We start from the raw sequence: 14,233 nt of genomic DNA, 5'->3' as shown, positions 1-14,233 counted from the left end.
GTCTTCTGCAAGAGGTCAGGGATGCCAGATCTAATGTGTACGTCTCCATGGAGACGATAATACATCTTCAGCATGGAAATCCTGTTCCTTCACATCAACTGATTCTCAGATTCATTTAGTGGGAATTGCAAGAGCTGCAGTCTACAAAGTTTAGAGCATATAAATGTAAAATGAAATGGAAGGTTTAATGCCGATGAGGTGATTATCAAAGTTTATTCACTAAATGGTTTTTGTCATGGGGTACCACGTCTGTTTTGAATTTCCACACATCCGGAAGCATCCATGTACTCCTCCACATTCCGCACTCCCACGCCGGAACAACGCAACGCTGTTCCAGCGCGGCGACAGAAAATCTGTGGGCATGCAGCCAAAGCTCAACCTCCAGACCAGAGAATGACTCACTGACGGGCCACAGACGCTGTGTGACTGAGCCAGCGGGGGGCGGCGGTGAGCACAGCGACATCCTCTAGCCTACCACCTCACAAGCATACATTTACATTTTTATTATTCAGTTTATTTATTTATTTACCCAAAGCAACAGACATTTTCTTGATAAGGCAGAGTCAGACCATCCTTGGAGTAGTTAGGGGGCCGGTGGTGACATCACTCCACTGACTCTGGGATTTGAACTAGTGACCTTCCCATTACAGGTTCAGCAGCCGAAACCAAATCATCCCCACATATACAAAGCCATCCACCTGCAAACCCACTGCAAGAACACATCCAAAGGGCTGTTTTCTTAAATATGTTTTTTTTTTATTGCAGGTAACAATCCATAATCGATTACAGACTAAAGCAATACCTAACTACACTAGTTCTGAGTTATCACCACCTCGTAAGCATCACAATCTCCAGCACATGACATGTACGATGGAAGACACTAAAATATTAGCAGGCTTGTCAATGAACACAAACGTCACACTGAAATTACTGATAAGTTCCAATAACAAAACCGGAAAAAAAAACGTTCCTTTAAAAGTTGGCAGAAAAAAATGTACAAACAGCAAAAATTTAATTTAAAATTTTAACAAATATATTAACATGATATTTATACATTTGGTTTCATTCTGTAAACTAAGCTTTATCATTAAAAAATGTTAACATTGCATATACCATTAACAACTTGTACCTAAGTAGCAAGGTTTACTTTAGTATCAAGTATTACTTTGTTTTTTAAAATAATACAGCATTGCTATAAAAATATCTTAGTGGAATTCCATCACGTGGAGGGTGGCCTGTGAGAGATCCTTGTTGTACTATGGTTTGTACAGCGTCCACTTGACCATTTTAAATGTAATTGGCTGGATTCATTGTACATGAACACTCTATATATACAGCACTGGGTACAATGAGTGAGGTCACTTCCTGTCCACAGGCCTGATGCTTTCTCTTATTTTAGGTTGGATGTGTCAAGTTCCATTTCTGAATCTCCAGATAAGTACACGATACTCTACATTCATACGCCTCACGTTACAAACCAAGTGCTGTGGGACTGAGATCCCTCGCTGGTTCCGACGAGCCCCGTTTAAAATCCGAAACACACGAGACCCATTAACAATGGCCATCGTAGACTCAGCATCTGGTTTTCCCCCAATATCTGTCATCCAATCAACAGCTTTGATGGTGGTCTTCTCAGCCAATCAGCTCAGGTCAGCACAACACCTTCAGTGCAGCTCGAGGGCGGAGAGAGCAGTGATCAGCAGCGAATGTAGGTGGAGTCCCAGGAGAACCTCGGGTGTCGGACACGAACAGGCGATGCGTGCAGAACCCAGATGCTTTTATTGGTTTAAAAGTTAAAATATACCACCAATGTGCATGCCCGCCCTACCTCAACCTAATGTCCTCTGACGGATTTCTTCTTTTAATATCATAAGCATATTATATCAAAATAAACATTTGTGATTTTCTTTAAGCATCTGATCTGTAGGTTGAGGATCCACTTTCAGACGCGTTCAGCTCTCGCAGAGAAGGCCAAGTCTCCCGCATGGTGTTTGTGTAAGACCAGTCAGAACCCGAGGTTCCCGACAACGTCTGTAAGGCTTTGGACTGAAATTACGAAACATCTGACGTCAAAAAATAAATTACATTTGTTTCGTTTTATTTATGTTTTTATGCAGTGACCTGGCTTTTTTTTTGCTCTGAGGTAGGGCTTCAATAATTTACTGAATTACCATAAACAAAAAAAAATGGTGGAAAATTAGGACCGTACCAAAGATGACACCAGGGACACACAAATCTTTTATGCACATGAATAAATAAACATGTTGTCCGCGAATGTACATGTATGTGACCAGTGGGCTGCCTGTCGCACATCTCCAAGTTCTGTTCACACCTTCTCACTGGCCGCGATCCAGGGCTCACCCCAAACAGATGCAAATTAAATACTAGGGAGGGTGAGAAAACACACACGCTTTACACATTTAATCTACCTCACAGTTCTCAGACTAGTTTTCTAGCGCAATAGAGCAGCGACAGTGTGGTTCCTGATCCGAAGGGAACCCTCTGAGGTCTGGGGTCATCTACAGCAGCGCGAGGTCAAAAGGCCTGGGTGGGCTGCCCCTTTGCCAGCCAATTTCACGAAGCCCTCCCATCTGTGGTGGTGGTGGTGGTGGGGGGCAGTCATTCTGTTCATCCTCTAATCTGAGGGAGACAAATGAGAGAAAGACGAGAGAGAGAGATCAAGATCAGATCAAGTAACCAAAGCAGTTAGACACAGTGACTTGCAGGCAAACTGAGCGGCACATGTACACAACATATTTTCTATGATCAAACCCCTTGCTGTCTGTTTATGGGAGTTTTACCTACGCAAAAATATTCTGAAGGCAGAAGGAAAAATGATTGGTTCAGAGAGATAACCAATCAGATTTTAGAGGAGGTGGTTCCAAGCAATTAGAGGAGGTGGGAACAAAACATGTGATTAGTTGATCCCGCCTCCTCTGGTTTCTGGGACCACCCTCCTCTACAATCTGCTTGGTTCTCTCTCCGCACCAATCATTTTTCCTTCTGCCCTCAGAACATTTTTGTGTAAGTAAAACTCCCATGAGCCTCATGTCCACAACCCGAAAAATGGAGTCAAACGGGTTCACATGGCTGTCAAATACAGGATGCTTTCCAGCCATGATTCACAAAGGAACTCTGCACTAGGGCAAAGCTTCCAACGTCCATGAAATAAATCTTCACTGAACACGGAGTTTCATTCAGTTGAAACTGAAAGTCCTCTCTTTTCATGAGGTGCTTTACGGCTAGAACAGGAACATGTTCGAATCATGGCCTCAGATAACGGAACCTCAAACATCTTCACAAAGGCCGGGGAACGGCTTTGAAGGGACACAGCTATTTTTAAACGTTAAATTCTTTAACAGCTTCTCAGGTCTCCGGTACATTCAGGACAGAGTCCTCAGGTTCCTGCTCGCAGATCATGCATCTAACCTTTGCCCTTTCGTACTTGTTTGTGCCTTTTGGGGGGAAGCTTCTCAGATGCCTGCTTTCTCACGGCCAACGAGAACGGATTTCAAAGGGCTCGACTCCAGCTGCACACTCTGCCAGCCGCCTATTTTATCCCGTAAACCTCATCCCTACCATCTTGCCACTTCCCCTTGCTGACCCCGTTTTAAACCTTATCCTGGTCGTTGCATTTGCTGGAGTAGCGGCAGCGAGTTTACTGGCGACGCAAGGAGGTCATCTGAGGCACGGGAAGTGAATATTTATGGCCCGCAGCAGAGAGAGAAGTGGCCAACTGTGCGACAGCGACATCTTAAACTGGACTGAAAAACTGCCTTTAACTCCAAAGTTAACGAGATCCTGTATAATTACAGACGACCAAGGATGAAATATTTAAATATTGATTTTCAAAGGAAATCACAGTAAGCTGAGACAGAGCTTTCTGCTGTGTTCCGGAAGGCAGAGACCAGCAGGAGGATAGGAAATGATTATTCTGGCTCACAGCCAGAAAGCCCCCCATAGCACCCAGCTTTTGCCGGTCGTGTCGGTAATACAGCTGGGGGAGGGGGCCCTATATCTTGCAAGACTGACACTCCCCAGGTGAGCCCAAGTGCCCTAGTGCTGATTACAGTTGAACACTGGACCTGTAGATCTGGAAGCTCAGCTGGGTGTAGTAAAGAGTCCCCACTCTTTTCCAACTTGGAAATTTTGGTGTTATTAGTAACGCGTGCACCTCTCCTTCCATGCTGCTAAAACTGGGGGAGGGTGGGGGGGAACAAGACGACAAAATGGCCACAGAAAGGTGAGCCAGAATCGTACAAACAGGAACATACACACAGCACCGGTCACACAGCTCCACGACAAGGGAGGGGAAGGACTGCCACCAGCGTGCGAGGACCACGACTGTAGAAAGCACCTTGTGAAAAATCACCCTGCGGATGTTTTCCCTCCCACATCAATCGATCCCTGTTAGCCTCTCCAGCAGGCATTTAGCAGCCGGGGACATGAAAGAAGATCAAAGATGAGTCAGACGGTGTCGAACAAGCGCTGAAACTTTAAGAATGCCCGACCCAGCTCCTCCTATTCTCCGAAGACGAAGAACCGGTGAATGTCAATGTGATCAAACTGAGCAAGTTTCCCCAGAAAGAGATTACGGTACGACCGGGGTCTGACTCACGCTGCAAAACATGTCCTGGGCTTTCGAGCTTTTGAGAGACCTGCACCCTGGGTCTCCATCTCACCAGAACATAATGTGAACTAAAATCAATACAGCGGCTTAGTGAGCAATGGCAGGACACTAGGCTTCAAAGCAGGACCCATCCTAGCGTGATTCAGCTAGGAAGTGAAGCTCCGCAGCCCGTGGAAGAAAAAAATATTAAAAGTACACAAGGCTCCAATTACACCTTCGCTGGGGCTTCGCCGTGGCCAAGAGCGGCGCGATGGTGGAGAGATCTACACGCCCCCCCCTCCGCGCCTCACAAATCATGTGCTCATGTTACTTATACATTATTTATTTATTTTTCAACTCGTTAACCTTTCCCTGCTAGCATAGCAGGAGCAGCTGTGCCGCAGCAGAGATAGAGGACACAGTCGGAGCTGTGAGTTTCCCGACAGAAGGCCGCCGAGGCCCCCAACGCCAAGGGGGGGGGCGCTTTGAGGGCTGAACACTGGCATTTCAGTCCCCCTGGATCCTTTAGGGTGACCGGTATGGGCGGCAGCACACAACCAGGGCAGCGGCGTCACCCCTATCGCTGGGCCACAACAACAGGTTCATTCACTCAAAGTTACCCCCCCCCCCCCCCAACCCTCTTCTCACAGCAGACTTCCTGTCTGCTGACGAAAACTCCAAGATCAATGAGGAATTGTTGTCATTCCCAAAGGGCAATAAATATGGCCCCCAAACTGGCTACATTTTCTTTCCGCTAAACCGACCCAGTCCACAAGGCACCCCCTCCCCTTCAACCCGGATCCCCCCAAATGCTTATGTAACTGAGAAATAACATCAGAAGGGAAAAAAAATGAACACTCCCAGAGTAGGACCTTCACACGGTGAGACAAAGCACTTATTAACCTCACAAAAGCAGGAGTCAGAAGAGCCTGGCAAATAGGATCAGCCCAGTGTGTTTAATTACCTGCCCCGGGGTGACAGCACAACCAGCAGGACCAAAGGAAACTTGGCACGACGTGGAGATCTGTGCGCCACCCCGGAACCACACAAGCCAGCCTGCAGAACTGATCTGAAGAAGATCAGAGGACAACAGGCCGCTTAGGGGAGCATACTGTCAGGCACTGACTCAGGGTCAGCTGTCTTTCACAAAGGTGAAGAAAGTACCTTGGTTGGGGGGGGCGGGGGGGGGGGGGGGGAGGGGTCTCTTCCCAAACACCAGCATGATCAGCTCCACTGGAGATCTCAGCCAGAACCCGGCACCGAAAGCCAAACCCTATTATAAATCCAACAGTAGCTATAAGAATATCAATTTCATATTTCATTTCGTGAGGTCATTTCATTCCCCAGGGAGAAAACTGCTCATTTAAAAACATGTCACAGGGCACCGTTATTTTCCAAGACCCCTAAAGAAACCCAAAGCGATTTTTGAGATTGAGGATTCCCTCCACCACCATCTCCCACCCTATAAGATGAGAGATTTCATCTACAAACAGGGCCAAAGACGACCACACCACCATCGCCGTGTGACGCCATGACTGTCTCACAGAGGCTCCTCCATCCACCCCGCTGCTCTGTTTGCTCAGCAGGTCAGTCGCGGATGCGTAAACCCAGCCCTGAGGAAACCTCCGGAACCAAAACACAGTGTTCAAGAAGTAGAATACCGTGTCCCAGAACAACCTAACATTCGGTCTCCCAGGAGAGAAGATTACGCAAAGCTTTTATCAACAACAGACCCGTGAGGCACCCTGCCTGCATCTAGTGAAAAGAGCGGAGCATTGGCTACGGCCTGGAAGCTCTCTGAAGGACATTTTCACGGGGTCTGTCGCTGAGAATTTCGTATTCGTGTTCCCAACAGATGCCGCTATCTGAAGCCACTTCCTGAACCTCCCACGTTCCAGAAGCAGCTGAAGTCTGGAGATGCAGAGATACTCAGCTTCCGGGACCCCCAGGCACTCCCGGTGTCTGACACTGACGCAGCTCCTTTCCCTGTCCGCACCTCCAAACACCGTGCGCATATAACCCCCCCCCCCCCCCCCCCCCACCGCGCGCGCTCTAATCCCCGATAAACGTGAGTAACGTTTGTGCCGTTTATATCAGCGTCTGGAACATTACGGCCTACTTTTCATCACTGGGTTTGTACTGGCGGCATGGAAACACTGACATGGCCCCTGCCCCCCCCCTCTTAGAGTATAGGATTGGCTAATAAAAGGGGGAGGGGGCACCAACCTCCACTAACAAAGATGCTGCACACTCCGCCCACGTTCGGCTTGGAGAACACGCTCAAATTTCCAGGCCTGTACGCCTCACAATCAAAAGCAGCCTTTCAAAGCGAGTGAGGCTGAGGCTTTGAACCAATGAGAAAAGCGGGAAACCTAACCCATCTCCTCGTCCAGCGATAAGCGGGGCCCCCGGCCCCCAGGACGGACCCAGGACGCTAATGAGTGCCTCTGAGTTTCTATAAGGCTCATCAAAAACACATATAAACACAAGCCCGACCGCCCCCCCAGCCACCATCCACCAGCCAAAGAATATCTCGGTTGTGGAAAGGCAGCCTTTAAGTGCACCGCCCCCCCCGAATGAAGGACAAATACCAGCTCCTGTGGAGTTGCTATAGCAGATGGTGGGCAGCCATTACTGTGCTGTAAGAGGTTCTGGGGAGTTCGGGCACAAGCCATCGCTGGAGTGGCAGGTGTCGAGGGTGAACCATCTGTCACACATAAAGCTCCTGTCATGGAGGCCCAAGACAAGCAGGAGGAATACAGGAGGGGATGGGGGGGGGGGAGTGTTTACTCTCTGCTCTGATGTGTGTGGGGGGGGCACCCTTCGGAAAACAGAGCGATCTCAGCTTCCGAGCTCTTGTGAGGCCTCGGCTCCGAACGAGGTGCAGTCACACAGCAATGCGAAAATGTGACGGAGAACTGCAGAAGTGTCCCGAAAGAGGGCCCCCGCACCCCCCACACTCACCCACACGACCAGAAAACAAAAACCCCACCTAAGCTGTGTGCACACACACACCCCCTGCCCCCCCGGTGTGTACTTAGCAGGTGCAAAACTGACAGTATTCGGCTGGCGATTTTCATGTAGCTGTTTTCAGAGGAGGAACCAAGACTTGTAGCATAGCAGTCTGGATATTTAGGATTCCAGAGGCGAGAGTCGGTATGTCGGATGCCTGAGTGAAAGGCGGAATCCGGCCGGGCCGGAACGCCACTGTGGAAACGCTGTTCTGTCTGTTGACATTCCTACCGTGGACCTAAATTATTTATGCAGGTTATTACATTCTGTGCCGGGCACCACTGGCAGGTCATTCCCGGAACAGCCCGGCACTCACACCTCTGCACCCCCCAGCCCCAAGCTGTCCAGCACACTCTCAAAATGGATGCTACACATTAAAAACGTCGTACATGTGGGAAGGTGGCGAGGATTCCCCACGGCGGACATGCGAATTCACTTTATGGGCTTCGTCCGTCTACTGCCAGCGTGCTGTGACCTCAATCCAAGAGGCTCCGGATGCATCCGGAAAAAACATCCGCAGTCAGCTGGTAACATGGCCACAGAGATGTTTTACAGAGCCCCAGTTCAGGTCCCAGTGACCAAACCAGCTACCCATGCAAAAGCATGTGTTAGGACTGAATGTCTGACTTCATAAAAATCGTTTTTGTCAGCCCCCTCCAGTACAATGACGATTTATATTTAACATAAGGATCCTACAGTATAGGTCTGGCATCAAAGTGTCACACCATTAAGCTATAAACGACCTGCCCCAATTTATCTATATACTGCTAGAAGAATTACAACAAAACTAATACACATTTTTAGTTCGCAACGAGAAGAACCATTTCATTCGTTTGCTTGAAAAATAAAATTAAGAACACAAGCACACTTTAGCGTCTTTTAGGGCAGAGAGCAGACAGCGGCGTATTTAGGGTGAAATGAGACTGCGATCGCGTGTCCTGCTGTTTGTTACGAGGCTCCGAGCGGCGTCTCGGAAAGAAACTAAACAATCGCTCGGGGTGAGTATTTACTCTGCGCGGCAGTCGGTGTCACCGGCGCGGTGACTTCCGCCAGCAGACGTGCCTAAACATACAACAGATCCGCAATGTAGTTCCCTCGAATTATCTGCATCTACGTGTAGAGGCTCTCCAAGGTAATTCAGTTTAAAACAATTCTCATATGCAGATGTCATGCATACACTTAGGAGATTCAATCCTAGAATCTGAAAGGCCAGAAGAAATTAAAAGAAAAGCAAAATGCTTCCCGTAAGGGGGTCAATGGTTTTGTGCTTTTTTAAAACGGCTGTGGGGGCTTCGTATTTAGGCCGTTTATCAGAAAACGGACGTCGCGCTTGCATCCCCTGATCCCAGGGCACTGCGACATCATCCTAAAACACCAGCCTCCCTGCACCAGAAGCAGGACCTCACCAGTGCACATTACGCAACACCATCCAGCCAGCTGCGTTTTTAAAATAATAAGCTACACTTATCCATGTCCCTTAAAATGTAAAAAAGGCTGCCAAAAATATCAGGAATACCACGTAACCATAATCCAGCCCTAAACGGCAGACACATAAATATTGCATCATTAAAGGGCCAAAGCACTCTAATTTTCACCTCCGTTTAATTATCCTGGAAAAACCATGGCAACAGTTCAGCATGTGGGGAAACGCACTCATATCAGAGTCGATCAGAAACAGCCCCTGAAGCGTGTGTGTGTGACGGAGACACGGTTAATGCAGCCAGCATCCACGTGCTGCAGTCACCGGGACCACGAGTCGCGTGTTCCGACACTCCTTATATGCCACTCGGCAAAGTTCAATAGAATTATCACACGCGCAAGAAAATGCATAACGGTGCAAAAGGAATATACAGAATCTTAGCAGGTGGCCCTAGTGGGGAAACTAAACGGTAGTTTATAATGCAGATTCATTATCTTAAAAACAGCCCCCGAAAGAGCCCATGCATGTTACATTTTCTTCTGACACCGAGCAAAGGGGAGAGAGACTCACCTTTAACTACAGCAGCAGCCTCTTTGAAGGCCAGGCTGACAAATGGGACACCGTGCAATGCGTTGATGCCCCCTTTGCAGCAGCTGGTGGCTTTAAGCTGCATCAAGCTCTTACAGGCGCCCAGGCTTTCGTCCATCAGGTTTAAGGCGATGTAGTTGAGTCCATTCTGGAAACCGGCTGAGGTCTCCCGGCACATGGGGCTCCCGGCTTCCCCGTCGGAACTCTGGCTGCCACGTGCCCACACGTTCTCCACGGAGGCCGAGCCGTGCCGCCTAGGGTCGTGGGCGAAGGAGGGAAATACTGGCGTGACGGTGGTGGTGGATGAGAATGTCTCCGAGCTGTGCCGACGACGCCCCTGGGGGTCGGCCCGGATCACCTTGGCACCCCGGTCCGGGTCAGGTTGAACCACGGGCACCAGGAACGTCTCTATTCCTGACACGGGCTGGTCCTCGAGGGTCAGCTGCTGCATGCTGCCGCTGGGGCTGATGGGTTGGGGGGTGCCATCCGTGCTCTGAGAGGAGGGCCCAGGAGCTGTGAAGGACATCTCTGTGTAGTCATCCTTTACCTCATCCAGCTGATGGGAGCAAGGAAGCGATGGGAGACCCCCACTGCTGGCGACTATGGGACTTGGTGACACAGTGCCTTGGTCCATGTTCATGCAGCTGGAAAGCGGGGATGTTGCCCGGCCCCCCAAGGGCAGTGAGGTGAAGGAGCACCTTGCAGCCTCACTGAAGTCTATATTGATATATTCACCAGGACTTTTCGGTTCCTTGGGAAGAGGAAGTTCTTGCATGCTTGGCAGGGTCCTCACCATCTCCAGGGACAGTCTGGTGGGCCGGTTGACCCTCCCTCTTAGAGACTCTCCCCAGCTTAGCCTGGGTGATGGCGAATTGGCAGGCGTGACCCAGCAGCTCATCTCGTCCACAGCTTTTTGAGCCTGCAGGCTCCTCATCATCACATACTGATCGTTGTCATCGCTGTTCCTAGTGGGGGTCCGGTGGGAGCGAAGCAGTGTGCTAGAGGATAATGTCCTTTGGGATTCAGAGGCAAGGCATCCTGGGAAGCAGTCTGGGGGCGTGAAGGACACGCAGGGCTCCACGGGGGACATGTTCATGTACTCGCCATTCACCAGCTTACCGTCAGAACTCTCAATGGACAGCTTGTGGCCACACAACATCCTAAGGTAGCCACTGTCATCCAGGGAGCCGCTGGGGGAGGCTACCCTACCCCCGCTGCCAGCCATCGGCGGATGCACCCTGGGATTGATTATCTGCTTGGGAGCAGAAACCGTCATGGGGCTCATGGCCATATAGTTTTCACTCCTGCCAGTCAGGGGTACCAACCCTGGAGTCATCTGCACGTAGCCATCGTCACCCAGGTTACTGCTCGAGCTCCTCAAGGACCCAATTTCTACATCTCCATAATCCTCTGGATATGCAATTTTTGGAGAGACATTGCGTAATCCCCGGCCAGAGAGGGCGGAACATGTCGCTCTCATCAACGTGTACTCATCCAGGGAGGTAGAGGAAACTTGTGAGGGCGCCCTCTGCTGGGGTGGTGTGGTGAGCGAGTAAGTCCGCTTCCTGTACGCCTTGTCAGACTCCTCATGGCGGCACTTCCGCCAGCACTCCCCGGCCTGCCTCTCCATCAACTCATAGCCATTCAAGTCACTGCCATCACGTGAAGGGGGCGTGTCGGTCATGTACTCTGGCGTATCGCTCCTGTTCCCTAGGTGCGGCCTCAGGTCGCCGGGACTGGACCCGTATTCATCACAGGACATGAAGCCAGCATCACTGGGAGAGCCAGACACAGACGCACAAGCGCTGGGAGGCCTTGGAAGGGTGTCGGAGGCAGAGCCATTGCCGCTGCTGGAGGAGAGGCTCACCGGGCTGGCGATCGAAGGCGGGGAACGGGATACCGGCATGGACATGGACTTGCTGTGCTGCAACGCGGACATCTCGAATATGCGGCTGGGTCTTGCCGTGACCGTGTTAGATCTCCCCAGAGGGGCCCGACTGGCACAGGGGCTGACAGGGCTCCCGTTCACAGATACGGGCCGGGTCATGGTGCCATCCCCCTCGCTGGCAGTCCTGACGCGACATGAGCTGAACTTCCCAACGGGAGACGTAGCTGTAGTGCTGTCGGTCCTGGACCTCCTGAGAAGCCCTGTTTGGCTGGGAGGCAGGTTATTCAAGTGCCGCCTAGTGGGCACAGAGATGGGGTTGGTGCCTGAGGACTGGCTTTTACTCCGCGGCCGGAATTCAGACAGCTCCTTCATTGCTTTCATAGCCTCCAAGATAGTCTCGTGTATGTTCTGCGCCACCACAGAGTCATCTGCCTGCATCCAGAGCTCACCAGGTCCGGTGGAGGCGGACCTGCCCACCTCAATGAAGAAAAAGCTGTCCGAGTGTCCACACCTCCGTATGTTCATGAGCTGCAGAACCACAGAGGCAACCTCCGAGTTCAGCTTAACAAAGCTGATGGTCCGGCTGGACAGGCACAGCCTGTACACCCCTGTCAGGTTCTTGCTTTGCCCCAGTCCTTTAGATTTCAAATTGACCTGCCATACTTCCTTATAAGCTGCGCTCGCTGGCGTGATCATACCATAGTCAGCATCTTCCAATCCCACCAAAGACGACTCTGAGCCGGCGTGTACTTTCCCTCCAGTCATCAAACCCGCCAGCGCTGCGTACCATTCCTCTTGCTCCAGCTCGCAGTCGGCAGCTACAGCGAAGTACTCGTCCTTGGTGTAGAGGGCGATCAGGTGCCGGTGTTTGGCGTCCGCTCTCCTGCTAATGTTCAGACAGGAGTCCAACGGTATGACCCTACGGGCTGCCGACCTGTTCCGCCACTTTTTCTCGTTCTCGTAGCACTCCAGACGAGCAGGGCAGCCGTTGCCCGGCGCCTTCAGCACGAAGAAGCGTTTGTGTCCGTGCTTCTGTTTCCTCAGATAGCCGCACTTCTCAACGCCGTCGCCGGCGTGCGGCGGACTCGCCATCCCGGCTCCCCGAACTCTCACTTTCTGCTCCCTATCGCGATCTGCTCCGAAGTGCGTCGGTACACTCTTATCTCATCCGCCCGCTCCGCATCTGATACAGTTTAGCACAGTGTAACGCATACCGGCCAGGAAAAACAACATGTGATGCTCTACGCATCCAGATTTAGTTTCAAAAAAAGGAAAGAAAAACACACACATATACACACACGGGGTGGAGCGAAACGTAGGGAAGGCGTGTTCGCAGGCCCGCCTATCTCGTTGGCTGATTGGTTACGAATTTTGATTGATGACAACATGAGCGACTCATACAGAAAAATAGCCTTCCCTTTTAAGGTATTAAGCCCGCCCCTTTCCGCGCACCGAAACGGGTACAGCAAAGCTGACTCGTTTCCTTATTTATTCCCATTCCCGTAACACCTGCTTCTACGCCGTTTCTCGGTCATGCAAAATAAAGCCTTAAGCGAAATGCATGACTGGGCTCTGCAACTCTCACCGCCGTAATATACAGTAAAAAAACTAGCACTTGCTCAAAGGGTCCAAAATCACTTTAGGGAAAATATGTATAAGTATTAATTTTGAACCCCAAATACACGCGAGTTAAATTCTGTGCATTAAATTACATTTCTGATAGTGAAACATATACTGTATGCCTAATGTTTTCAACTGTCAAAATTCTGTTTGCACTTGACAGGGAATCAGAGATATGTGTGGGTTATTAAGCATGGTGCTGTTTTCTTCTTAGCATACAACCTAAATTAAGCTGCCGTGAAAACGTGAGATACTCGTATTAAGGGAAGACGAGTGTGTAAGTAAAGCATTGAGTTATATCGGCAAATTACTTGTCAGCACTCATAAGTATGTATGCATGGAAAATATTTTTCAGTAGCCTAATTAAGACACTTGGCATATTGAGAAGTAAACATCTAGGGGAAGGGCTCACGGAGATAATCTCATTTTTAGAGGCCGTGAACCATGGCTTTATTACAGTGTTTGTGTCGCTCAATGTGTAAACAGCGGCGCCGCGCAAAATCACGAGAAAGTACAGTTGTAAACAAGTGTTATCCCGGGGCCACTGCAGTGCAGAGCGCAGCGCTGCATCTTACGCATGCACCTGGGGGGGGGGATCCCACTTAACGTCGTTACGACAAATCGGCACCCTCTGCTTTAGTTGCTGTCTTTGAACAGCTGACCGTTTGGAGATTTTATTGGTTACATAACACGAATGGTCGTCTATTTTAAGCGCTGGGATATATAAGCACGACAGTGCCTCTAGCGTATTTTCATGTATTTTTCACGCTCGTGTTCCTTATATAGAAATGTCTGAAATTTTAGTCGACCAAAACACATTTAATGTCTATAATTAAATGTTTCCCGGTGGAACAGAATATTCCCCGTAGAAGCGAATTAAAAGCGGTTATGTCGAGCAGCGTAATTTATAGCCGGTAAGTCGTCTGTGCAAATGTCACGACTGTGGTGGAAAAGTATTTTTAGTCTTTGACAGGGACTCTCGATAGTTTTTTTTTTTCTTCCGGGATCTGAGACGGGAGATGCCGCCGGGGGCGGTCCTTGATGGCCGCGGAGCGGAGCTGCATGGCTGCGCGGCGGCTCTGCGTGTGTCATGCGG

General features: G+C 50.0%; 1 protein-coding gene across 1 annotated transcript; it reads right to left on the bottom strand.

The window, feature by feature from the left end:
* Positions 1 to 734: 734 nt before the first annotated feature.
* LOC125745503 (insulin receptor substrate 2-like) lies at positions 735 to 12,821 on the bottom strand. The gene is made up of 2 exons (XM_049018452.1): positions 9,612 to 12,821; positions 735 to 2,640 (listed from the first exon to the last, which is right to left on the bottom strand). The coding sequence occupies exons 1-2, from the start codon at positions 12,607 to 12,609 to the stop codon at positions 2,636 to 2,638; spliced, it is 3,003 nt and encodes a 1,000-aa protein (XP_048874409.1). The 5' UTR covers positions 12,610 to 12,821; the 3' UTR covers positions 735 to 2,635.
* Positions 12,822 to 14,233: the final 1,412 nt, after the last annotated feature.

Source organism: Brienomyrus brachyistius, chromosome 1 (genome assembly GCF_023856365.1).
Source record: "Brienomyrus brachyistius isolate T26 chromosome 1, BBRACH_0.4, whole genome shotgun sequence".
Classification (NCBI taxonomy): domain Eukaryota; kingdom Metazoa; phylum Chordata; class Actinopteri; order Osteoglossiformes; family Mormyridae; genus Brienomyrus; species Brienomyrus brachyistius.
The sequence above is the reverse complement of the archived record's forward strand: the minus strand, read 5'-3'. Positions and strand labels throughout refer to the sequence as shown.

Coding starts and splice junctions, on each gene's coding strand:
- LOC125745503 (XM_049018452.1), bottom strand. CDS start 12,609: ATGGCGAGTCCGCCGCACGCCGGCGACGGCGTTGAGAAGTGCGGCTAT.